Below are 24,924 nucleotides of genomic sequence, written 5' to 3'. Positions count from 1 at the left end.
TTATCATGGTGTGATACGGTTTAAATTGGGGCAGAATTTCCCTAAGCAGTGGTTTAGGGCCCAAGTAGCATCCCTATGTCTCCGTCCATTGTGGAGGTCTATCAACCAAGGGCTTATTGTATTGACTGTCCATTGCAAAGGTTTCCTTCTGGCTTTTATGGCACTCAGCACTCTGAGACAAACAGGTGTCTGGAGCTAATGAAGTATGTTTTCTTTAGTGAAGTCGTCTGGCCACATTTTATAGTTACCTCTGGCAGTTCAGCAGCTCTTGTGGTCCTGAGCTTGCCCTAGGAGAACTGTTCTTGGAATATCAGCTTTGAGGCCGATCAGAGAGACCCAGCTCTAAGGGTGTTTGGCTAGAGGTTAGGTACTGTGAATTGCCACTGAGCAAGCTCATTCCAGGATGGATCTTATGGTAAGCATCCTTAATATGTTTCCTCTGAGTAAGTGAAGCTGTTGAGCAAGTATCCTGGCCATGTGTTAGATGGCCGGTCCACCCTTCCCCTGTCAATCAATTAGCCTCTCAGCAGCAGCTAGACCACCACCATGGCAGCCCAGCTGCTTTGAACAGTTCACAGAAACTTAAGGAAACCCTGCCTCAGGAGGCTCTGCTTTAGTCACAACCTCTCCAGACAGCTTGCAAGAAAGAGCTAGGAATGGGCTCTGCTGTGACGAGCCTCTGTGAGCTCTACGTGACTCTGGTGAGCTATTCTCAGGGTTGGAGGGTTGGAGGGGATGTCCCTCTCCAGCTACTAATAATCAGAAAGCTGATGAGCGGTGCAGACGTGAGGTTTGTGATTGGTGGAACCCTGAGCCGCGCACAGCCAAGACCATGGATGGTAGAAACTTTGTAAAGCATTCTATGCCCACCTTCCAGCTACCGAAGCAAAGGATTTGTTTTCAGGTCAATCTTTATACAAGATGTGAGGTATGGTCTCCCTTTGTTTTCAGGTCGATCTTTATACAAGATGTGAGGTATGGTCTCCCTTTGTTTTCAGGTCGATCTTTATACAAGATGTGAGGTATGGTCTCCCTTTGTTTTCAGGTCAGTCTTAATACAAGATGTGAGGTATGGTCATGCTTTGTTTTCAGGTCAGTCCAGGAAGCTTCTTTCCTGTGACCCAACCCGGGTATTGCAACATCAGGCCAGAAAGGCCTCCTCCCAGCAGTCTGTGTTTATGTACTGTCTTTGGTTAGCCTTGGCTTTGATGTATAGCCAGTGATGACCTTGAACTCCTAATCCTCCTGCCTCCACCCGGTGCTGGGATTACAGGTATGCACCGCCATGCCAGGCCCCACTGTGGCTGTTGTCATGAGTACTGAGGACTGGGTTGGTGACACTAAGAACAGGTGAAAGTCGGGGCTTTTACCCGGAGCAGTGGAGCAGCAGCAGCAAGAAAGTAGTTGAGGTCTAGAGAGCAGCTGGGACCAGAAACTGGGGAGCTGAGATGAGGGGGTACTGCTGCGGAAGCAGGGCGGGCAGAGCACAGAGCCAAGACTGGAAGTCGAGAGACTGGGGAGAGCCAAGACTAAGTCCTGGTTGCTGGACAAGTTCAGAGAGCCATCATCGATGGCTAAGAGCTGAGGGTTCCGGGCACTACAGTGAGCTCTGGAGTGTAACTCTGGCTGCAGAGTTACCAGCCTTCAAAGCCCAGGGCAATAAGCCTTTAACCTGAACACCTAGAGATGTAAGTCTTGAGCCAGGAGCCTGCCATAAGCCCCCGACTTTGAAGGGCTAGAACTTAGTCTGACCTGAGCAGTGAGAGCTGTAAGTCCCTGGCTTCTGACACCTACAGTCCTGAGCCTCCAGTTCTCAGGGCCCAGAGCTGTCAGCCCCTAGGTAGAGGTCCGTTCATAAGCCATTGGCACTTAAGGGCTCAGGATGCCAACACCAAGGGAACTTGTCTAGTCATGAGTTCCATCCAATAGAGCCGTGGAATCCTCATATCAACTGGCCATTGCTGCTTCTGCATCTGGATCCATCTCCTCAGCTTGTCCTTTGAAGTCACATGCATGCTGTGACGCAAGTGCCTACCCACATGCAATAAATGAATGTAATTTAAAAAACAAGCCAAGCAGTGGGGGCCTTTAATCCCAGCACTCTCGAGGCAGAGGCAGGTGGATCTCTGAGTTTGAGGACAGCCAGGGCTACACAGAGAAAGCCTGTCTCAAAGAAACAAACAAAACAGAGAGAGAGAGAGAGAGAGAGAGAGAGAGAGAGAGAGAGAGAGAGAGAGAGAGAGAGAACAAGAACCAAAACATGAATCAATAAGAACAAAACCCCCAGCAGAGCCTGGTTGTGAAGGTGTGCACTCGATTGGTCTTTCTGTGGTGGCCTGTGGAGATGTCAGAACACTTAAGGACACACCTGGATTTCACTCAGTGGTCTCCAAGGGGTCTGGAACCCAGTGCTTTGTTCATGAAACCACAATATGGACAGTCTGTTGGTGCTAGAAGCTGTGCAGCAAGGTGATAGATGAGGGACTCTGGTCCTCCTGCTTGGCCTCCACCATGCTGGGGGTATAGGCCTGGACCTCCAGGCCCAGGTAGACCTAGTTCTGGTGGGGTCCAGGCTCGTGGTGGTAGCACAGCAGTGACCTCCCCTCACTGGGACCCATGGAAACAAGTGAGGACAAGGAGCCCTGTAAAAGAAGCAGCTAGCCGTGCAGAAGGTGGTACCAGTGGGCCTGGGCAAGGCGAGCAGAGGAAGAACTGAGGTTGGCAAGAAAGAGGGGCCCAGGATAGCTGGGCTGGGGAAGGGGAGACAGGGAGAAGCTGGAGGGGTGCTGGACTTCCTTAGCCTCCTGGGAGACGAAGGGCAAGAGAAAGCGCAGGTTTGGGAGAACAGTAACTTCCCTAGACACCTATTACCGTCTCAGGAACGTGCTAAGAGGCAGTGGGCAGGGGCATCACAGGCCAGGGAGGAGTCACGATGGGGGTGCAGGCTGGGGGCCAGTAGATGACCTAAGTTGTTGGGGACAGTCAGACAGATGAGAGGCTGGCAATGTGGAGGCAGGAGAGAGACACCAACATTGACAGGCTCAGCCAGAGCAGCCAGAAGGCTTGGGAGTCAGCAGGGAGGCAGGTCTGTCAGGCAGTGTCTGACTTTTTTGACTCACGGGCCCTTGTGCTTAATTCCTAGTGACCTTGAACCCGCTGCAGCTCTTTAGCTCGGGCAAGCCTCCACCTTCCAGTGAGGAGGCTTTGTAGCTGGACGCTTGAGCGGAGTTCACCCCTTGGTGCTTCCCAAGCATTAGAATCAGTCTCTGTCTGTGCTGACCTCATTGCTCCTGGTTGCTTGGAGGAGGAAGTGTGGATGTTTCACAATGTGGGGAAGGACAGGGTTTGTACTGTGTGAACATGGCATCAGACTGAGGGATCCTGGCTCTGGGAGGATCTGAGAAACCCCCAGGCTGGACTCTGACCCAGAGTAGAGACTCAGATTGCTCTGTCTGTTGTGTGGATCAGCTTATCAGGCCTGTCCTTCTTTGTGACTGTGGGGACAGGCAGCCCTGTACTCATGTCTGGACTCACAAGAGCCTGGAGGACTGCGACAGTGGTGAAAGGTGCCTAGCATGTAACTGTTTCTCTCACAGTCTGCACACGTGTCTGATGGATATCCCCACAGGTACCACGTGCTGCCAGCTCCTAATGCCTCTCAGGGTCTGTGTTCAGTTTGCTGGTCTTTGCTGTCCTCACTGCTGAGTCAGGACTCACTTGGGTGGACTTAGCTTCCATGGTGCAAAGTCAGCTAGTGTGAGAGATCCCTTAGGAGGACTGCGTTCTGTGATGGAAAGAGGAAGTGGCCATCGGACAGATGCTGGGGTCCACCAGACCCCATCGGACAGATGTTGGGGTCCACCATGCCCCAGCTCCCTAACAGCAAGGGCAGGCTCTTTGGCCACTATTTTTTTCTTTCTCTCTGATAAGCAGTCATAAATCTCAGCATTTTAGGCTGTTTCTGTGGGCAGCAAACAAGAGCTTGACTCAAGGTTAGAAACAATTATTTGGGCCCAGTGTGGTGGCGCATGTCTTTAATCCCAGCACTTGGGCAGCAGAGGCAGATGGAGCTCTGTGAGTTTTAGGTCAGCCTGGTCTATATGGAGAGTTCCAGGACAGCCAGAGCTACATAGTGAGACTCTGCCTCAAAAATAAATAAATAAATGAAACCCCAAGTATTTGAGATAGCTGAAATCCAGGAATTTCATAATGAACCAGCTTCCCAGACTCCAATGTACATCTTCAACAAAGCGGTCTTGGGCGTGGAGCCTTCACGCAGTTCCACAGTGTGGAGGTTTCGCCAGGCATGCTCGACCACCTTGTCACTGCTCGGATGACGGCGGGTAGCCACAACCCGCTCCGCACCCAGCCTTCACAGCATACTCCAGCGGAGTGCTCCAGTCATGCTTAGGTACTTGGGGAAGCATATACGGTTCGTGTAGAGCCAGAGAGAACTGCCTCCTGTCATCTCAAGTAGAAAAGAACGGTAAAATGTCTGCATAGGAACTTTGAAAAAATGTTGTCTGTGGGGAGCATGATTGTACACACCTTGAACCCCAGCATTTGGGGGCCAGCGGCAGGCAGATCTCTCAGAGTTCCAGGCCAGCCAAAACTACATAGTGAGATCTTCAAAACACCCAAACAGTAGCAAGTTGTTTGGTCATCTTCTCCCTGGTTTTTGGAGACAGGGTCTCACAAGGCCAAGCTGGCCTGGAGCTCTCCGTGTAGCCAAAGAATGTTCCCACCTCCCACCGAGCCGACCATCTGCAGGTGTTTTATGGGGAAGGAAGAAAGACAGCAAGGGCTGATGCGGACAGTTTATTCTGGAAGAAGACACGTGCAGGGAAAGCAATTTTAACTGTTCTCAGCTGCGAAGGTCATGAGCCTAGAGCCCAAAGGAGAGGTGGAGTGAGGATGAGGTGGACCTGGCCAGGTGAGGGAACTGGACGACAAGAGACGATACCACCTACCACCGCTAAGTTAGGGAGGGCACAGAGACACGGAGACGCAGGAGGCAGAAGGAGCCTGGCCGCAGTCACTTGGTCTGCGTACTCCGTGGAAGCTGGCGGGCGTCTGTCCTTTCTCATGACTTGTCAGTGTTCTCCTCTTCTTGGAACCCCGCCTTTTTCCTGGGCCCAAACCCAAGTAGGATGTTTCTTTCTCCTGATACCTTTTTTCTTTTTTTAATAAGGTATCTTTAGATGTGTTTGTTTTATTTTATGTGTATGGGTGCTCTGCCTATATGTCTGTGTACCACATGTGTGCCTGGCATCTGCAAAGGTCAGGAGAAGGTTTCAGATGCCCTGGAACTGAAGTTACATATACTGTGGGAATCAAACCTGGGTCCCCTGCAGGAGCAACACATGCTCTTGACCGCTGAGCCATGTTCCAGCCCCATTTTTCCTGCTATGTTATTGTAAGGGTTTGGGAAAAGGAAGTAGTCCTCCTGAAACTGGACATTTCTGTGTGCTTATTTCTGGTGGGAGACTATTTCCTGCCTCTAGAAGCTTCTCTGAGGTTTATCTCTCATGTCAGTGTAAAATACCTATAGAAGTCTGTATTGAAGGTTCCAGAGGGGACTGCCAGTCCTTGATGAGATGGGCTAGGGCAGGGGTCTCAGCCTTGGTACTGTTGGTATTTGGGCCAAATTGTAGGTGTTTAGTAGCACCCCCTGGCCAAGGCATTCAAAAAAAATACTGTGGTCAAGTATTCCCTGGGGGTAAATTCACTCCCTATCTCAAACTATTGGACTGCCTGGTCTGCTCTGGATTTCTGAGATCCCCGGAAGCACTCAATTCCATTCCCCTCTCTTCAGAGCGTACTTTCCCCCTGTTGGTATCTGGGAAATGAAACTGGGAACCATTAGATGCCACTTCCACTAATGTGTCTGCTGGCCACATCTCAGGTCCCCATGAGTCACAGACTCACTGCCTATCAGAGAGTCTGTGCTAAAAGGACTTCAGTGGTTGGTAGAGAATTACATTCAGACCGGAGACCAAATGGGGCATTAGTACATGAGCGCCCCTGCTGGTGGTGCAGGAGAGGGGCAGTGTCTTGTCTTTAGCAAATATAAACTGCCTCTTGTGTGACTATTCTTTTTTTCCTGTGTGTGTGTGTGTGTGTGTGTGTGTGTGTGTGTGTGTGTGTTGCTAGGGATTGAACCCTGGGCCACCGCCTTCCTTTAAATGTTGAGACTTGGGGTAATTTTTCCTGATGAGCCTCAAACTTGCAATTAACTAGGATTACAGGTGTGCCCACCCTGAAGGCTTTCCTTCTTTCTTTGGTTCAAAGTAATAAGGCTTTAAGAAAACGGGAATTGTTTGTTTCTGCTTTTTGCTGGTCTTCCCACCTGATTTTTATACCATCGCAATCCTTTATCCGAGGAACACTGTGTTTAGGTGACCTTAGGAAGAACGAGGTAACTCTCTTTATTTTACTTATTATTGTGTCTGTTACTATTTTTAGTGCTGATTATTGAAGCCAGGGCCATATCTATGCTAAGGAACTGTGGCCTCTGAGGTCCCCAGGGCCATCCTCGGCATTGACTAGCCTGAGAGAACCTAACCTTTTGGCTCTCAGTCTCATGCAACGGGAAAATACACGGAGGATGTCTCTGGAAAGAGAAAGTGAAATCATTTCTGTGACTTGGCCCGGCATCCTCTGGTCTCTGGTCAGGGCTTGCTTCTCTGACAGCAGACATTCCCTGTCGTTCACTCCTCAGGTCCTGGCAGGCAGCCCGAGTCATGGATGTCGTAACCTCGGGCATCCAGGTCTTGTGCAGCATCTGGGTGTGCTCACATTGTAGTCAAGCAGTCATTGACCCAGCTTTCAAACCCTTGCCCCCCCATTCTTCTCTCCAATTCCCTACCACCCCAGAATCAGACTTAAATGGGCTAGACAGTGGCCGCTCAGCAGCCATAGAGAGGGGCATCATGTTCTTGCTGTGACTGATGATTTCTGATCTCTATTTTGGTCTCTCTTACATCTGCAAAGTAGAGTTGAGATACAAATAGTGAATTAAATAATATATAAATAATATATAAATGCTGTTTTATAAGGGTAAATAGGGGGACATCGTCTGAAGACTGCCGCAGTCCCATGTTAAGAAAAACCACTTTATTTCTCTCTTTCTTTTTTTTCTTTCTTTTGAAGTGAGTTTAATACACTTTATTTTTATTTTTTATTTATTTATTTTTTTGATTTTTTGAGACAGGGTTTCTCTGTGTAGCTTTGCGCCTTTCCTGGATCTCGCTCTGTAGACCAGGCTGGCGGTGAACTCACAAAGATCCATCTGCCTCTGCCTCCCAAGCGCTGGGATTAAAGGCGTGTGCCACCACCGCCCGGTCACTTTATTTTTAGACAACCTACATGACACATCTTTTCTTAAGAAAACAGTGTTTCCACCCCAGATAAATCACAGCCAAAGTAAAGCTCAAGACACTATCAGTGCTGTTTGTCCTCAGTCCTGGTGTGTCGGGATAGTAAGCAGCAGCCAGTTGTGGTGACAAGTGGTAGGTCCAGCGTAATCTCCAATTTGTTTTTTCAAAACAAGGAGATTACATAAGCTTTCTCAACATGAGTGTGTAACTTTCCGACCGTATAGATGTACTCAATCTGGACACCGCAAAGACAAGAAGAAGAACCACCACAGACTGTTCGAGGCCTATCAGTGCATGCAGATCTTCACCTATTTTATTTTTTAAGACAGAGTCTCATTATGTAGACAAGGCTGGCCTGGAAACTCACAGAGATCCACCTGCCTCTGCTGGGATTAAAGGCATGCATCACCATGCCCGTGGAAGGTTGTTTTTTTTTGTTGTTGTTGTTGTTACTCATTTACTTATTTATTATTATTTTTTTTTTTTTTTTTTTATGAGACAGGGTTTCTCTGTGTAGCCCTAGTTGTCCTGGAACTCACTCTGTAGACCAAGCTGGTTTTTGTTTGTCTTGTTTTGGACGACTTGAAAAGATTTTTGTGATCTAATTTTGAAAAATAGTTGCTGGGTGTGGTGGTGCACATCATTCAGGAGGCAGAGACAGGCAGATCTCTGTGAGTTCAAGGCCAGCCTGGTCTACATAGTGAGTTCCAGGACAGCCAAAGCTACATATTGAGACCCTGTCTCAAAAAAAAAAAAAAAGAAAGAAAGAAAAAGAAAAGAAAAATAGTGTATGTGTTGAGGTACAGTTTGGTGGTAGAGCATGGGTTTATTGTACGAAAGATCGTGCGTCTGTCTCCAGGGCAAAACAACCCAGCACGTGAGTGCACAGAGAAATTCTAAGATGGCGACCGTTCTTACCTGAGCGTTTCTTGTGTCTCACTGCGCACCACAGTCCTCACTGCATGTGTGTGAGGATTAAGGGAAGCGTTTCCCTGAACCGTCTGCTTTGCAGACTTGTACTGTGGGACAGCCACTGTTTACCTGTATTATCCTTCAAGAATGCGGGGCCCCGGGGGAAGACCTCTGAGGTTTTAAATTGGGTCTTCTGAACACTGGGGCCGTGTGGGACTGGAGAACCCCTGGGCTGAGCTACCTCCTTCAGCTCTGAGGCCCACCATAGATTCACTCATCTATGCCAGAAGGTTCTGTGTGGGCATTTTGCCAAATTGTCATCTTAGATGTCAGAGACGGGAAGGGAGTGAGGGTGCAGGGCAGGAAGGGAGCTGTCATGTTTGAAGGTGACCAGACCAGGGCGGAAGCCTGAGCAGCTGTTGGGACACTCTGAGCCTGTGCCATCCTCCCAGAGCTCCATGGCTGTCACTAGTCGGTCCTCTGTCCCTTCACTCCTCCATCTTTGATCTTAACTTTGCAACTTTACTCCTGCTTCCGTGACTGAAAAATACTTCCCCCAGAGCCCAGCCCTAGCCACACTCCAGTTTGTTAAAGTGTGTGCAGGTACACGTGTCACTGTGTGTGTGTGCTCGCAGGTGTGTGTGGGTGCACGTGGACATCAGAGGACAGCGTTGGGTGTTGTCCCTACGGAGCTGATCATCTTTTTGAGATGGTCTCTGACCAGGACTTGGGGCTCACCTAAGCAAGGCTGACTGGCCAGCAAGCCCCAGGGATCCTCTGTCTTTCCAGCACGTGGGTACAAATACATGCCACCATGCCATGCTTTGTATGTGGATGCTGAGGTTCAAACTCAGGTCTTTGTGTGGCCTGAGGTGGATGGTGGAAACGACATTTTGGTTGAGTACTTGACCAGCTCTAGATGGCTTGTGGTCTCTCTCTCTGTATAGATCTGCAAAGTAGAGGCAATGAGATGGGATTATATGCTAGAAAATAGCCCGGGCGCTTGATTCTCCGTGCTAAAATGAGCTCTAATCCATGTTTCCTTTTTGGTATTGGATTAAAGAATGTAGGGCAGGGCTGGGATTGGCTGTTAATAATACCCAGGACAAATATATGCTCTGACTGTGGGGAGGAAGTAAGCTTCAGATGGTTATGTTTGCCTTTGGACACTTGTACTTGGTTTGACTTTTCTCATTATATCTCCACCTTCCCGGATCAAATGTCAATAGAGCAGTGTTTTTCACTGTATTTAAATTAATTTTTGGTAGTAAAAGATAATATTCAGCCTGAGTCATTTGTTAAGATAAAGCAGAGGGGCCGGACTGTGCGCAGCTCAGTGGCAGAGCATTACAGTCACACACAGACTCAGCCGCAGGGAAGCCGCCTTTCTGCTGTAGTAGGGAGGGCATCCTGTCGGTGGGAGAGTCCTGCGGTCAGCTGACTCAGGACACCTGTGCTTTCATGTGCCCCTCCACACTCCAGGAGTTCTCCCAACAGATGACTGCAGAGAAATGCACCACCGGAAGTCCTCCGTACAGTGGTTCCAGATTGCTGTTTTCTGTTCTGGTTTTTGTTGTTGTTTTTTCCTAGTAGAAGCATGGAACAACATTGGAACACATCAGCAATTGAATTTCATAAAAGTAACATTTGCTCTACACTTTTCCAATATGCCTATGCATTTATGCTTTAAAAAAAAAAACAGTTGTATGTAACAACGTTAAAGAAAGAGAGAGGCCATGAATTCTACTAGAGCCATGAGGGGTATTTGGCAGGGTTTGGAGGGAGGAAAGGAAAGAGAGAAATGGCTGTCCTGGAACTCACTGTGTAGACCAGGCTAGCCTCAAACTCACAGAGATCCACCTGCCTCTGCCTCCCAAGTATTAGGATTAAAGGCGTGCGCCACCACTGCCAGGCTAATTTTTTTTTTTTTTTTTTTTTTACTTTTTGAGATTATCACTTCCCTGGTCTCTGGGGAGATGCATGGTTTCTTCTTTTTTCAAATTTTCCTTTCACTCAAATCTTTCACTGGCCCACCCCCACCCCATGACTTCACTCCAGCACTCCTCACACCGTCAGGTGAGGTGTTGCAGGCCTCAGCTCCATCGTCTCCTCCCCAGAAAGGAGGCAGTCTCCCTATAGTCCTTTCTGTTGGATCTTCTTTTATTTTTGCCAACACCAAATGTTCCGATCGCTCACATCTTTCAGAACAAACCAACCCCCCTTTGCTTTCTCACTCTGTCCCGTTAGCTTATTTGTTCTCTGCTGCCTTTTAGCAAGTCTCCCAAGGTTGTCTGTCCACTGTCCTCTCCATGTGCTCTGGCCCATTCTTGTCTCGCTGGAAGCCAAGCTCATGTCTCCGAAGTTAGGGATTTTATTCAGGATTACCCCGTTTCTCTCTATATAGTTTTAATTGGCTTTTTTATTTTTATTTGTGTGTGCGTGCATGTGTGTGTGTGTGTGTGTGTGTGTGTGTGTGTGCCATGTGCATGCAGACAGCGCCCCAGTGTAGAAGAATGGTCTCAGCAGCAGTTACAAATTGGGGAAGTTGTATAGAAATGGGAGGCGCCTGGAAAGGCAGCTCTGCAGTGAGGAGCATTTGCTGCTCCCAACACTTACAAAGGGCAGCTCACAACTCCAGTAACTCCAGCTCCAGCAGATCCAATGCCTTCTTCTGGCCACCTCAGGCACCTGCATGCACATGGCACATACACGCGTGCACGCACAAATAAAAATAAAAAAAAAACTGTAGCTAGAGTTTTCCTGCCTGGCCCACAGTCAGGACAAATCTCTGTCACCCGCCAGTCCCACAGCCGCTCAGACCCGACCAAGTAAACACAGAGACTTATATTGCTTACAAACTGTATGGCTGTGGCAGGCTTCTTGCTAACTGTTCTTATATCTTAAATTAATCCATTTTTATAAATCTATACCTTGCCATGTGGCTCGTGGCTTACTGGCATCTTCACATGCTGCTTGTCATGGCAGCAGCTGGCAGTGTCTCCCTCCGCCTTCCTGTTCTCTCAGTTCTCCTCTCTGTTAGTCCTGCCTATACTTCCTGCCTGGCCAGTGGCCAATCAGTGTTTTATTTATTGACCAATCAGAGCAATTTGACATACAGACCATTCCACAGCAAAAAAACAATTAAAACTGGGATTGTGGATTTAGCTCAGTGGTAGAGCGCTTGCTTGGGCGGGGGGTGCGGGGGCAACAGAGAGAAACGGGGTAATCTTGAATAAAATCCCTAACTCCAGAGACATGAGCTTGGCTTCCAGCGAGACAAGAATGGGCCAGAGCACATGGAGAGGACAGTGGACAGACAACCTTGGGAGACTTGCTAAAAGGCAGCAGAGAACAAATAAGCTAACGGGACAGAGTGAGAAAGCAAAGGGGGGTTGGTTTGTTCTGAAAGATGTGAGCGATCGGAACATTTGGTAGTCGCTGTCTCCGACTACCTACCCAACACCTCCCCTTTAGATGTCTGTCATCCACCCCACCCCCCCAAGACAGGGTCTCTCTACATAGCTCTGGCTGTTCCTGGAACTCACTATGTAGACCAGGCTAGCCTTGAACTCACAGAGAGCCTTCTACCTCAACCTCCCTTTTTAAAATTTTATCACAGTACGTGTATGGGTGTTTTGCCTACTTACATGTATGTGCATCATGTGTGTGCCTGGTGCCCAAGGAGGCTAGAAGAGGGTGTTTGATTCTCTGGAACTGGAACTGTAGCTGATTGTAAGTCAAATGTGGGTACTGGGAATAGAACTCAGGTCCTCTAGAAAACTAGCTAGTGCTCTTAACTACTGAGCTATTTCCCCAGCCCCACATTTCACTCTTTAAAAAGGCAAAATGGGGCTGGAGAGATGGCTCAGCCGTTAAAGGCTAGGCTCACAACCAAAAATATAAAAAGGCAAAATGAAACTCCTGGTATTCCACTGACCACGTCTTCTCTCTTTATACCCCTCTAATAACCTCTGCCTCGGTCTCTTTGTTCCCATCTCAAGCACTGGGGTTTGGTATGTATTGTGTGTCACGTCCATCTGCTTCTTGCCTCTCCATCCGCAGCACAGCAGGTTACCTCCTTCCCTTCTGTGGTTTCACAGTACCCATCAAATAAAATCGTACCTTGGTCAAGGACCGCAGAGCCCTGTGTGGTCCGCCGCCACCGACCTCAGCCTCTCCGCCCCACGCAAATGTCAGATGTCCCCTCTTTGTCCCCTACGAGCTTTGGTGAGTGCTCCTTTCTTCTCTCTCTGGTAGCCGCCTCCAGTCAGGCCCAGTGTCCTCGGGATGGCCTCGCTCTGTCCCTGTTGGTGTCCTGGCTCCTCGCCTGTTCTTTTCAGGGCACTTAGGAGAAGCTCTGGGTGCCGCTCCCATCGCGACCTGTGAGCCCACAGCAGCTGGCCGGGGCTTGCGTTTCTCCTCCAGTGCAGCACGATGTGTGGGACACTGGATCCCCGGCCAGCACTTACTGAGTGAGGGGGTGAAGGCGGGACATTTGTCTTCCCACATCACTATTTCCAGTGGTGCACAGTAGTCTATTACAGGACTAGAACCTAATTTACTCCATCACTGGACATCATGGTGTCTGGTTTTTCACCATTCCACAGTAAGAGTAAATTGTCTGCTGGAAATATTTTTGAGTAAGGTGTGGGCCATTATGGTTTAAAATATTAGGAAGCTGGCTGAAGACGTAGCTCAGTGGTAGAGTACTGGCCTAGCATGAATGGAGCCCTAAGTTCAATCCCCCCAAATCACCACAAACAAATAAGTCCCAGGAAGGAGAAGTATTTCGTCCATGTTAATTTTTCTGTTTGTTTTTGTTCTTTGTTTTTCGAGGCAGAGTTTCTCTGTGTAACCCTGGCTGTCCTGGAACTAGCTCTGTAGAGCAGGCTGGCCTAGAGCTCACAGAGATCCGCCTGACTCTGTTTCCCAAATGCTGGGATTAAAGTTGTGATCTCCACTATCTGGAGTTACATAAAGAAAGCTAGTAGAAAACAAACTAAGTGTTAACTAAATGCATTTCAAGTTGGCAAGGTTACAAATGATTTTTCTCTTTTTCCTTTGTGATACTGGGGATTGAACCCAGGACCTTGTGCTTGCCAGGTGAGCACATCTCCACTAAGCTTTTTTTGTTTGGTTTTTGTTTGGTTTTTTTGAGATAGGGTTTCTCTGTGTAGCAGCTCTGCCTGTCCTGGATCTCGCTCTGTAGACCGAACTGGCCTCCAGAGCGAGAGGCCTCCAGAGCTCACAGAGATCCACCTGCCTCTGCCTTCCGAGTGCTGGGATTAAAGGTGTGCCTGGCTCCTCCACTGAACTTTGGAAACAGTTTCCCAGGTATTACCCAGGCTGGCTTTGAACTTGCCATCTTCCTACTTCAGCCTCCTGAAACAAGTATTAGGTGCTTGTTGTAAAGTGTACGAGCAATATCTGGTGTTTTACAGTGTGATTTCTCTGTGCTTTTCAAGTCTACCTCAGTGATTTCGGTTCTTGCACTGTTTCATTATGTGATGGTAGGGCTCAAACCCAGGGCCTCGTATGCGATGGGCAAGCTTTCCACCATCAAGCTACATCCCCAACCCTTGGTTTTTTGAGGCAGGCTGGTCTTGAACTCATAACCCAGCTTGGCTACATACTTCAGCATCTTCCTGTTCTTACCTCCCAGCTGATAAGGTTCCAGGCGTGTCCCACCCACCACCACAGGATCAGAAGGAAAGTTCCTGAAAACTTTCACTTTACAACAAGTTGGATTACAGAAGATGATCAGAGTCCACCTCTGTGTCCTAGAAAGAAGGACCTGAATGCTTGAAACACTTGTGATGTCTGTCGTGAGCCTTGTAGGCATTCCAGGATAGTGTGTGGCCCGGGCTTTCAGAGCAGCCAAAGTCATTTCCTCCAAGGCCTCCGTGGCCGTTCCTGTTTGGCTGTGGTGTTGTAGAAACTGGCCTGTCGACGTGATGACGGGTTAGAGCATGACACAGAGGAGCTTGCAGTGTGGAAGACCTCAACCCCTGCTGACTGGAGAGTTTGAAGGGGCCTGGGGGCCTGGGACCTGGTCAGAGCCTTTTATTTACTTAGAGCAGTGGCTCTCACGTCTGATGTCCCCGGGAGGACTCAGGTCACAGCTGTCTCCATGGGAAGGCTGTGAGGTCATTGCCCTCATTCTCATGCTCTTCTGAGCACTTTCCAGATGTTGCCTGATTCCAGACAGATTGGCTTCAGAAGCAGAAGGGACAGACAGCTGTCCTCTATGAAGCCAGACATTAAGGAGAGCCACGAAGATAGAAAACCACACATTTTCCCTAAGGTTTTCTCCTGAGGAAAGTACAGTTACTGTTCATTCACTAGGATTTAGTCATTAACATACAGGTTTATTGCTATTTTAAGTGAACCGGTTAAGATTTTTTCCAGTTTACTTTTGTTTGGTTTTGGAACAACATCTCCCCATATTGTCCAGGCTGACATTCTGCTAGGCTGTGTCCCAGGCTGGCCTCAAATTCAGAATGCCCCCACCCCAGCCCCCACATGCTGGGATTACAGTGTGAGCGCATGCCTGGCTCAGTCTGCTCGTAAAGCCAGCAGATATTTACCCACAGGGTAATGTCTGGGTCTCTGGTTGGGAAAACATGAAGACCTGAGGTCAGAACGTCTGAGTCCGTGAGTTACGGAGACAGGAAAAGAACTGCCTCTGGTGGGTGACGCGGCTCTGTGCACAGACTGAGAGAGCAAGGCCTAGGGAAGACGCTCTAGTCCAATAGGCAGGTGTGGGAGTCTTTGAAATCACAGCTAACGTTCTCTCTCCCTCCCTCCCTCCGTCCCCCCTTTTCTCCCTCCCTCTCTCTCCCTTTGTCTTTCTCCCCCTCCCTTCTTTAGAGATCATGCATGACGTGATCAAGAAAGTGAAGAAGAAGGGGGAGTGGAAGGTGAGTCCAGAGCAGTCTGTGACCCTAATGGGGGGTTCTTTAGGGGAGCATAGGGGTGTGCGGAAAGGGTTGGGCGGCGGCTCAGTGGATGAAGCACATGCTGTGCCAGGGTAAGGACCAGAGTTCACGCCCCCACACCCATACCAGCAAGCTGGGCAGCATGATGACAATGCTTGTAACCACAGCCCTCGGGAGGTGGAGGCTGGATCTGCCGGAAGCTGGCCGACTAGACTAGTCAGCAGAACCGGTGCGTTCTGAGTTCAGCAAGAGAGCTTGCCTCAGTAAATACAGAGAGTTATTGAAGAGGGCACCCAAGCATGTGCGCTCCTTCACACACCCGTGAACACATACATGCAAACGCTCCCCCACCTACACACAGAGGGTGGAGTTGGCCTTGGAGTGAGAGTTTTCCCCAGGCCGAGTATGGCTTCGTGTGTGATCTCTGTTCAGAGGCCCTTCCTGGACATGGAACCAGAAAGCTGGCTCAGCAGGTACAGGTTCTCTGAGGTGGTGTCACACTGGTCAGGAGCTGGTGGGACTTAACTTCCTCACATGCTGGTGAAGGGTCTACACTGTCCATTTGGAACCTCAAGTTTCCCTGGAGTCAAGAGCCCACACATGCTCTAGTTCATTGGGCCTGGGAGCTAATTGACAAAGGAGGACTTTGGAGCCCAGTTCTGGCCCTGTGGGGTTCTGTTTTGGGCTCCATAGTTCTAGAGGGGAGGCCATCTGGTGGGAGCTCTTGGGCATGTCTGTCTCTCACTGTTTCCAGCAGGCAAGGCTCGCAGACACGGGAATTTCCTCCTCAGATGAGGCTCGGGAGCTGCTGTGTGACAGCATGTGCTTGCTTTCTCCCCACCCCTGCCCCTTTCTTTTTTCTTTATTGGGTTTTTGAGACAAGGTTTCTCTGTGTATCCCTGACTGTTGTAGAACTTGCTTTGTAGCCCAGGCTGGCCTCAGACTCACTGAGATCCTCCTGCCTCTGCCTCCCAAGTGCTGGATTAAAGGCATACGTCACCACTGCCCGGCTCAGCAGCAGCTTTCTGATGAGGACCGGCCATGCTCCTTGCTGAGCTTGTAGCCTCTTTCTGCTTTATCCATGAAGGAGAAGAGGAGGCCTTGTTCTCACTGTTGGCCCTTTCTCTCTGCTGTGGTGAAAGGACTCAGGAGAGATGAGGACACTCAGGGGTGGGACATGCTTGTGCTGCGAGTCTGGACAGAGATGTGTGCTGGTGAAGGTAGGGCCTGATGGTAGCTGCGCTGAGCTCCGTGAACCACCATATGTGTGGACACTGGCTGGTCTCCCATGAGCACAAGTTACCACCTGAAATACCACAGCCAGGACTGCCTCTGAGTGTTGGCACCATCCATGACTCCCTCCTCTTTTTGTTGGATTTTGTGTACGTGCTTATGAGTATTTTTTTAAGTTTCTGAAGTCAAGTCAGTGAGAGAAGACACTGTTGTCTAGACACCGAGGTTGGGAAGTAAGATCGAGTGTGTATCCCAGCGTACCTCCAGGCCATAGGGAACAGCTTCTCCCACAGTTCTACTTCCCACATACTGCATTTGAAGCCTCATGCAGGAAGCCAGTGAGAGAATGAGGCGGAAGCTGTCCAGCCCTGAGCTGCTCCCTTCCCTCCAGGTGCTGGTGGTGGACCAGTTAAGCATGAGGATGCTGTCCTCCTGCTGCAAGATGACAGACATCATGACCGAGGGAATCACAAGTGAGCACAGCACTCTCCTCCGCCTTCCCTTGCAGCATGCGGTACCCTCCCTATTCATTACTGTCCTGTGACTTTAGATGCGTCCAGCAACCTGTGTGGTAAGACTGTAAGCCCCTGTGGTGCCTGAAGCTCCCTGTTCCTGACTGGAGCCCTCACGGAATGCAGTGCTGGGTGCTCCTTACACGTGTGTTAAAGGAGCGCCAAGTGGAAGGGCCAGGTGGGAAAAAGACCGAGCTGGAGGGATGGCTCAGTGGTTAGGAGTGTATACTGCTCTTTCAGAGGATCCAGGTTCCGTTCTCAGCACCCACATTAGGTGGCTCACCAGGGAATCTAATGCCCTCTGCTGGCCTTTATGGGCACTGCACTATTGTGCACAAACCTACACACAGACACACACCTAGATATGTAATTTTAAACTAAACATTTTAAAAGCAAGGTGGCACTCTACCAATAGGAAAAAAAAAAACCAAAATATTTAATGAAGGAAGAGACCCAAATAGCTCATACATAGGTGCGAAGTACTCACTTTCATACTGATGAGGGACGTGAGGTACCTGGGTGCTCCAGATTAGGGTTGGTAAGATCAGTGAAGCGATAGAAAAATGGAGTCCCCCCTGTGATGGAATGTCAGTCAGTGCAGCTGCTGCTCTAAAAAGCACTTGGCAATAAAGGCTTAAGGTATGTGTGCCTTGTGACCCAGCAGGCTCAGAGTTATATGTGTGTTCTGAGCCAGCTCAGGTGTGTGCCCAGCAAACATGCACAGGAATGTTCAGATTTGCTCACAAGAAGCCCACACGGAAGCAGCCAAAACACCATTAAGCATGGAAGGGCTGGGCTAGTGATACCGATTGGTGGGTTAGGACATTTGGCTGCCAAGTCTGATAATGCATTTGATTCCTAGGACCCACATGGGAGAGAACCTCCATGTGCAGAAATGCGTGCTCGCACATGTGCGCGCGCACACACACACACACACACACACACACTCGCTCAATCAATAAAAAACAAGTATAAAGTAATTAGGAAAAAAAAGAAGAGGAGACTGGGTAGTTGGATGCGGTGGCACATGCTTGTAATCTCAACATTCAAGAATCAAGATTACCATAAATTCAAGAATAGCCTGGGCTATACGTAGTGAGGTTTGGGCCCAGCCTGGGCTATGAGTGAGATGCTTTGTCAAAAAAGAAAAGGAAGAGAGAAAAAGGTAGAATGGTGAGATGAACTGTACAGTAGTTACACTGCGGCCTACCTCACAGCAGCAGAGGGGGGCAGCCTCTCACTGCCCACTGCGGCCTACCTCACAGCAGCAGGGGCGGGCACCCTCTCACTGCCCACTGCGGCCTGCCTCACAGCAGCAGGGGCGGGCACCCTCTCACTGCCCACTGCGGCCTGCCTCACAGCAGCAGGGGCGGGCACCCTCTCACTGCTCGCCCAGTCACACCACTGACTCTGATACACAAGCCGCTGAAAGAGAAAGCTGAAGAGGTGGTTCAGTCGTGAAGCGCTGGCTGTGTGGTCGTGCAGGCTAGCCTGGTGTGTGGCCCCCATCTGTAGTCTCAGCACTTGGGAGGCAGAGGCAGGATCTCCGCATTCCAGGCCAGCCTGGTCTACATTACCTGCCCCGTGTCTATAAAGAAAATGAGTAACCCAAAGCTGTGCTTCGTCCTGGGGCTGTTGGAAGAAATGCCGTCACGGGGAAGATGTCTCTGCGGAGCCTCATTGGTGTGCCCAGGAAAGCAGCGGCTTGGTGTGCAGTGCTGGAGGGTGAACCTTGGGCCACACGCTCCAGCTCAAAATAGATGTTGACAGACAAACATCATGGAGACGAGAAGGGGTGGAGTCTGTCCTCGACAGAATGCAGCCCTTCCTCAGAATAGGTCAGAGAACCTTAGCTGGGTGGGGAGGGTCCCATGGTAAGATTTCAGTTTCTGACATCTCGGGTGAAGTGAGGCAGTGGGCTTCATCTCCAGGGCACGCGGTGCTTAAGGAAGGGGGAAGGGCTCTCTGTAGACTGTCATCTGCGCTGCTCTGAGGGCCTGGCCAGATTGCTTCGGGTTCTCTCATTCACTGTCTTTGTCTAGTTGTGGAGGACATCAACAAGCGCAGAGAGCCGCTCCCCAGCCTGGAGGCCGTGTACCTCATCACCCCGTCCGAGAAGGTAAATCCCCCATGTTTTCAGCTCAGACTGAGACTTTGGCTTAGGCTGTGTGGCACAGAGCGCCTGACGTTTCTAGGTTAAGCATGCATTTAACACGCTGCTGTTTAAGCATTCGGTCAGAGGTGGGCAGGGTGGGGCCTGGGGCAGAGAGGAGTGTGCTAAGCCTTAGGAAACACAGCAGCAGGGCAGAGTGGGAAGCCCGGGCTGGCACCCGAACCCTGCCACCAGCACCCGGCTCCCCTCATGCTGTCTCCAGGCACTTCCAGCTCCAGGCTTTGGGGTTTTATGTTTTCAGGGTTTATTTCTTCAGTATTTGTCCACCTTGGTTCAGATCTAATCCATACAAGGACCATATCCCTCCTTTTGGCTGATGGTTTTGGTTGGGTGTTTTTGTTTGTTTGTTTGGTTTTGTTGTTTTGTTTTCTGTCAACTTGACACAAGTTAGAGTCATCTGGGAAAAGGAACTTCCGCTGAGAGAATGCCCCCACCAGATGGCCTGTAGGCCAGTCCACAGGGCATTTTCTTGATTAATGAGTGCTGTGAGAGGGCCAGCCCAGAGTGGACGGTGCCACTCGTAGGCCCAAGTGGTCCTGGATAATGTGTATTTTCAAAAGCAGGCTGGACAAGGACTGAGGCAGCCATGCGCCCTCATGACCTCGGCCCGGCTCTTGCCAGGCACCTGCCCTGACTTCCTTCCCTCAGGGATGCACTGTGATGTGGAAGTGGAAGCTGAAACAAACCCTTTCCTTCCCAAGTTGCTTTTGGTCATGGTGTTTTAGCATGGCAATAGAAACCCTAAGCGTTGGGCTCTTTATATTAAAAAATTTCCTAGTTTTCACTTTCAAAAACTGGCTTTTGGTAAGTTTCTGTAGCTAAACTGCCAGAACATCAACATGAATCTTCTGGAAGGTTCTGAACAGTTTTGTGGTCTGTTCTCAGTGGCACTGGCACTGTCATTCTGGAGCGAGCCACATTCTGGAATAGTCCTACCTTTAAGTGCTTAGAGCTGGGTTTTGATCAGACACAAGTGTGGGGTCACACATCAGAAACCCTGCTATAGTGCAGAGAGCCTGAACCGGACTGGTCAGTCAGATTCTAAAACTGAGTCGAATGCCTTTTGTTCCCGTTCACAGTCCGTCCACTCTCTCATCAGTGACTTTAAGGACCCACCAACTGCTAAATACCGGGCCGCCCATGTGTTCTTCACAGACTGTAAGTACCTTGTGAGCTGCTCTTTCTGGCCGGGTTAGCATTTCCTCACAGCTCCACTGAGCCCAGGCCACGTCAGGGCAGCAGCAGAAGTGTGTTGTACTGTAGTTATCCGGTCTTCTCCCTTGAGAAGATGAGCGATGTGAGACACACGCACGTGTGCGTACATACACACACACACATACACACACACTCACACATACACACGCACACACGCGCGCGCACACACGCACGCACGCACTACCAAAAGGCAGTTTTTCTGATGAGCTCACCACACTCCCTGCTGAGAAGAGTTTTCCTTGGCACTTCATTAAACAGCCCCTTCTGATGTCTCTCTAGCCTGTGGGCCGTTTGCATCAGGTCTTCAGACCATGGCAGTTCCAACCAGTTGCCCCAGGGTTGGTTTTCTAACTTGGTGCAGGTTTGTGTAAGGGTAAGCTGTTAGGAGTCTTAGGATAAAGGAGTGTTAGGATAAAGCAGCAGAGTTCCCCAGATCCTGCCCCTGGGGAGAACCCCACAGGCCACCCCTGAGAATACAGCAAGGGAGATGATGGGAATCAGGGAGACAGTCTGGGCATCAGTGAGATCCCCTGCACCACACTGTCCCTCTGGCCTGGAGGGCATCGTGCCCACCAGGGCCATGGCTGGTGCTCTCTGTGCCCGCGTCTTCTCTTCACAAGCACGCCAGCCGTGGGCTTCCTCCCTCGCCCTTTCCTGATGGTTTCTGTTTCCCCGCCCTTGGGATCGGCACACAGTTTTTATTAGCTCTCGTATCTGTCTGCTGTTTGCTGTGTCCAGGGCCCCGCAGTTTCTTTCTGTCTCTTCTCTACCTCGGGGTTCTGGGGTCTTGAGGATGGGATGAGCTTACTGGGTGCCTCTTTGAAAGTCTGAGTAAATGAAGGGCCCAGTGAAGTCTCGGCTGTTGGCCGAGCCAGCAGGTGGACGGAAACCCTGTCTTTTGTCATTCTTACAGCATGTCCAGACGCCCTGTTTAACGAGCTGGTAAAATCCCGGGCAGCCAAAGTCATCAAGACGCTGACGGAAATCAACATTGCATTTCTGCCCTATGAGTCCCAGGTGCTGTCTGTTTCCTCATTATCCTGTCCGTCTGGAGGGGAAGGGGTCACATGCTGATCACCAAGTGATGTTCTGTGCAGTGTTTATGTAAGGGAAGTAGTCTACCGTGGCATCTGTCCAGCACCGGAGCTCAGTCACCTGCTGCCGCCTCTTTATTGGTCACTGTGCCCCTTGTGTGTGTCACCATGGATCACTGCTCGCCCCTATTCACTGACTCCTTGAATAACCCAAAGTAGCGGATCCTAAAAGAGGGAAGAAGAGGCGGGAGAGAGCAGGGCACCCATCTGCTGCAAAGGAGTTGTTTTTATTGGCATTAACCCCAGCTTGTCACGTGCTGAAAGAACAGATGGTCACCTCCGTCATCAGCTGGTGGCACTTCACTCCCCAAAGGTCCCCACAGCAAAGTCCTCCCGTGGGGGTGGGGAAGCAAAGCTTTTAGGTCCACAGAGGTAAAGCTAACTGAGAGCGTCTGTAAAATTTATTTGAGTATTGTTAGGGCTTGTCCAAAGGTTCTCTCCTGGCAAAAGGAATCAGAAGCCACAGAATTTGTATTCATTCTGTAGTGATGAAAAATGTCTACTGGATCTTTATGGATCAGCTGCTAAAACTGTAGAGTAGCCTATTGTTAGGTACAGGGGCCAGGAGGCAGCTCAGGGCACAGTGTGTGCATAGAGTGCATGAAGCCTTGAGCTGGATTTTTATAAACCGAGTGTGGTGGAACAGGTCTGTGTTCCTAGCACTCGGGAGGTGGATGGAGGCAGAAGAATCTGGAATTCAAGGTTATCCTGAGTTATATAACAAGTTTGAGGTGAGCCAGGGCTACATGAGACCCTGAGAGAGAGAGAGAGAGAGAGAGAGAGAGAGAGAGAGAGAGAGAGAGGGAGGGAGGGAGGGAGGGAGGGAGGGAGGGAGGGAGGGGGAGAGGGAGAGGGAGAGGGAGAGGGAGAGAGAGAGAGAGAGAGAGAGAGAGAGAGAGAGAGAGAGAGAGAGAGAACGAGCGAGAATACAGGAAGAGTCAGAGCTGGCTCGTTGCCTGTTTCCTGCTGGAGAGCTGTATATATTTACTTCCTTTCCTTCGAACCCCACCATCACTGAATTAAACAGAATCCAGCACATACAGCATATTATATTTCAGAAAACATGAGAAATAGTAAGTTTTAAAAATCACTTTTTGCTAGGTATAGTGGCCCATACCTTTAATCCCAGAACTCAGGAGGCAGAGGCAGGCGGATCTCATGAGTTTGAGGCCACCCTGGTCTATAGAGTGAGTTTCAGGACAGCCAGGGCTGCATAGAGAGATCCTGCCTCAAAATAAATAAATAAAATTGCTTTTTAAGGTAAACAGTCTTCATCCTTATAATCCCAGCACGTGGGATTCTGAGGTAGGAGAAGTACCTCAAATCCAAGACCAGCCAGAACTAAGTAGTGAGTTCCAGGTCAGCCTGAACTACAGAGGAAAATTCAGTCTCAATAATAGTGGTGATGATGATGATGATGATGATGATAATAGGTAGTTTACACAAGTGAGAACTTGAGAGAATCCTGACAGCTGGTACACGCCATCTTAAAGAGAATTCTAACTTCCACAGCCCTTCACCGAAAGGGGTGGGAGGAGGCAGTACTTAGAGCAGTTTGCTGAAGACAGGCTATTATTAAACCTATAAAAAGCTCCCTTATTTGCCCACAGTTGTGGTACAATCTCTAGCTCATCCTTTGTTTGTTAGAAGCAAACTCAAAGTGGCCTATGAACCCTTGCACTGACCTTCCCCGACATTGCTCATCGGCGCCCCAGGTGCACACACCCTGAGATCCTTGGCTTCACCCTTCCCTCACAGAAGTCCTCTGCTGGCTAGAAACACCTCAGCTCCTTGAAACCTTCCCAGAGACCCTCCTCCAGGAGTCCAGGCAGCCTCCCCTGCGAGCTGTCCAGGGCACCCTCGGCCTGCCTTGTCCTTAGCTACTTATCGAGTCCTCGACCTCATACAGTTTACTTTTCCTTGTGTCTAGTGTCTGTGATGTGTCAGACTCCCTGGGAGCAGGGATGTTTTGGTCATTAATAATGGGGTGCCTAGCACTGGGATAGACAAAAGCAGGTGCAGGGTGCTCCCCCAGTTCACCGCTAGGACTTAGAGCCCCTGCGTGGTTTTTACTCCTAGGTGTATTCCCTGGACTCTGCTGACTCTTTCCAAAGCTTCTACAGCCCTCACAAGGCTCAGATGAAGAATCCAATCCTGGAGCGCCTGGCAGAGCAGATTGCAACCCTGTGTGCCACCCTAAAGGAGTACCCAGCCGTGCGGTATCGGGGGTAAGGCAGCATGCTGACTGCACAAATACCTGAATTCAATCGCTGGGCCCCGTGAAAGCTGGAAGGAGAGAACCAAGTCGTCTTCAGACACGCACACGTGTGCCATGTTTACACACCCCCGTACACATATCACAAAATGATAAGAAACTTCTTTCAATTATTTTATCTTTTAGCACATCCAGAAAAGAACATATGTATATTTAGTTATTGAATAATCAAAATATAAACCCCTATGCCACTGCAATCAGTCCTAGTTTTTAATCTCTTTGAAATGTTTTCAAACCAACGCCATCTTTGCAGAGGTTTTGTTAAGTGGAATACAAAGTCAGGCATGGTCGAGCACATCTGTAACTTTAACACTTGGGTGACTGCAGCAGAAATGCCAGGAGTTCAAGGTTGCTTTCATCTACACAGCAAGTTTGAGCCCAGCCTGGCCTACATAAGACCCTGAATCAAAATTGAGAGAGAGAGAGAGGGAGGGAGGGAGGGAGGGAGGGAGGGAGGGAGGGAGGGAGGGGCAGTGAATAATTCTCTAAAGGTCACAGTCTTTGGGGACATATATATATATGCATGTATACGCACATGTTCATATATAAGTTTTGTTTTTGAGACAGGGTTTCTTTACAAAGCCCTGACTGACTTAGAACTCACTATGTAGACCAGGCTGTTCTCAAACTTGGAGATGCACCTGCCTCTGCCTCCCAATATGCTGAGATTAAAGGTATGCACTGCCACTACCCAGGCAGTCTTTGCATCTTTAAAAAAGATTTAGTACTGGGTATGGTGGTGCACATCTTTAATTCCAGTACTTGGGAAGCAGAGGCAGGGAGATTCCTGAGTTTGATGCCAGCCTGGTCTACAGAGTGAGTTCCAGGATACCTAAGGATACACAGAGAAACTCTGTCTCGAAAACCAAAATATAGTGTACTGGGAATTAAACTTGGATCCTCAGGAGAAGTATATGTTCCTAACCTCTAAGCCATCTCTATAGTCCCCAGTCCTTGGGTTTTTTGAAGTCATTGACACTTGCTATGCACTGAGTGCTGGGGACTTAAAGCTGAAGACTCAGTTCCACCCTTAGATGCTCAGAGGATGTGGAGGCCAAGTAATGATGGATGCTGGGATGTGTGAAGGAAGCGCTCACCAAGGCCCTGGGAAGCCAGTGCCTTCCAGCAGCAGGCCAACGTGCTGGGGGCATCCAGAGTGGGCAGAGGCCCTTGCAGCCTAGGACAGGGTAGGG

At 49.6% G+C, this 24,924-nt stretch overlaps 1 protein-coding gene across 1 annotated transcript in view; it reads left to right on the top strand.

The window, feature by feature from the left end:
* The window catches only part of Stxbp1 (syntaxin binding protein 1), a 48,203-nt gene that overhangs the window by 9,889 nt on the left and 13,390 nt on the right, over nucleotides 1-24,924 (top strand). Inside the window, exons 2-8 of the mRNA XM_059262204.1 lie at nucleotides 15,162-15,211; nucleotides 16,854-16,935; nucleotides 19,017-19,093; nucleotides 20,227-20,305; nucleotides 21,276-21,379; nucleotides 23,536-23,684; nucleotides 24,818-24,887. Of these exons, the coding sequence (XP_059118187.1) occupies nucleotides 15,162-15,211; nucleotides 16,854-16,935; nucleotides 19,017-19,093; nucleotides 20,227-20,305; nucleotides 21,276-21,379; nucleotides 23,536-23,684; nucleotides 24,818-24,887 (611 nt within the window). The remainder of the gene's footprint in view (nucleotides 1-15,161; nucleotides 15,212-16,853; nucleotides 16,936-19,016; nucleotides 19,094-20,226; nucleotides 20,306-21,275; nucleotides 21,380-23,535; nucleotides 23,685-24,817; nucleotides 24,888-24,924) is intronic.

This window comes from Peromyscus eremicus, chromosome 4 (assembly GCF_949786415.1).
Source record: "Peromyscus eremicus chromosome 4, PerEre_H2_v1, whole genome shotgun sequence".
In the NCBI taxonomy this organism is placed as follows: domain Eukaryota; kingdom Metazoa; phylum Chordata; class Mammalia; order Rodentia; family Cricetidae; genus Peromyscus; species Peromyscus eremicus.
The sequence above is the reverse complement of the archived record's forward strand: the minus strand, read 5'-3'. Positions and strand labels throughout refer to the sequence as shown.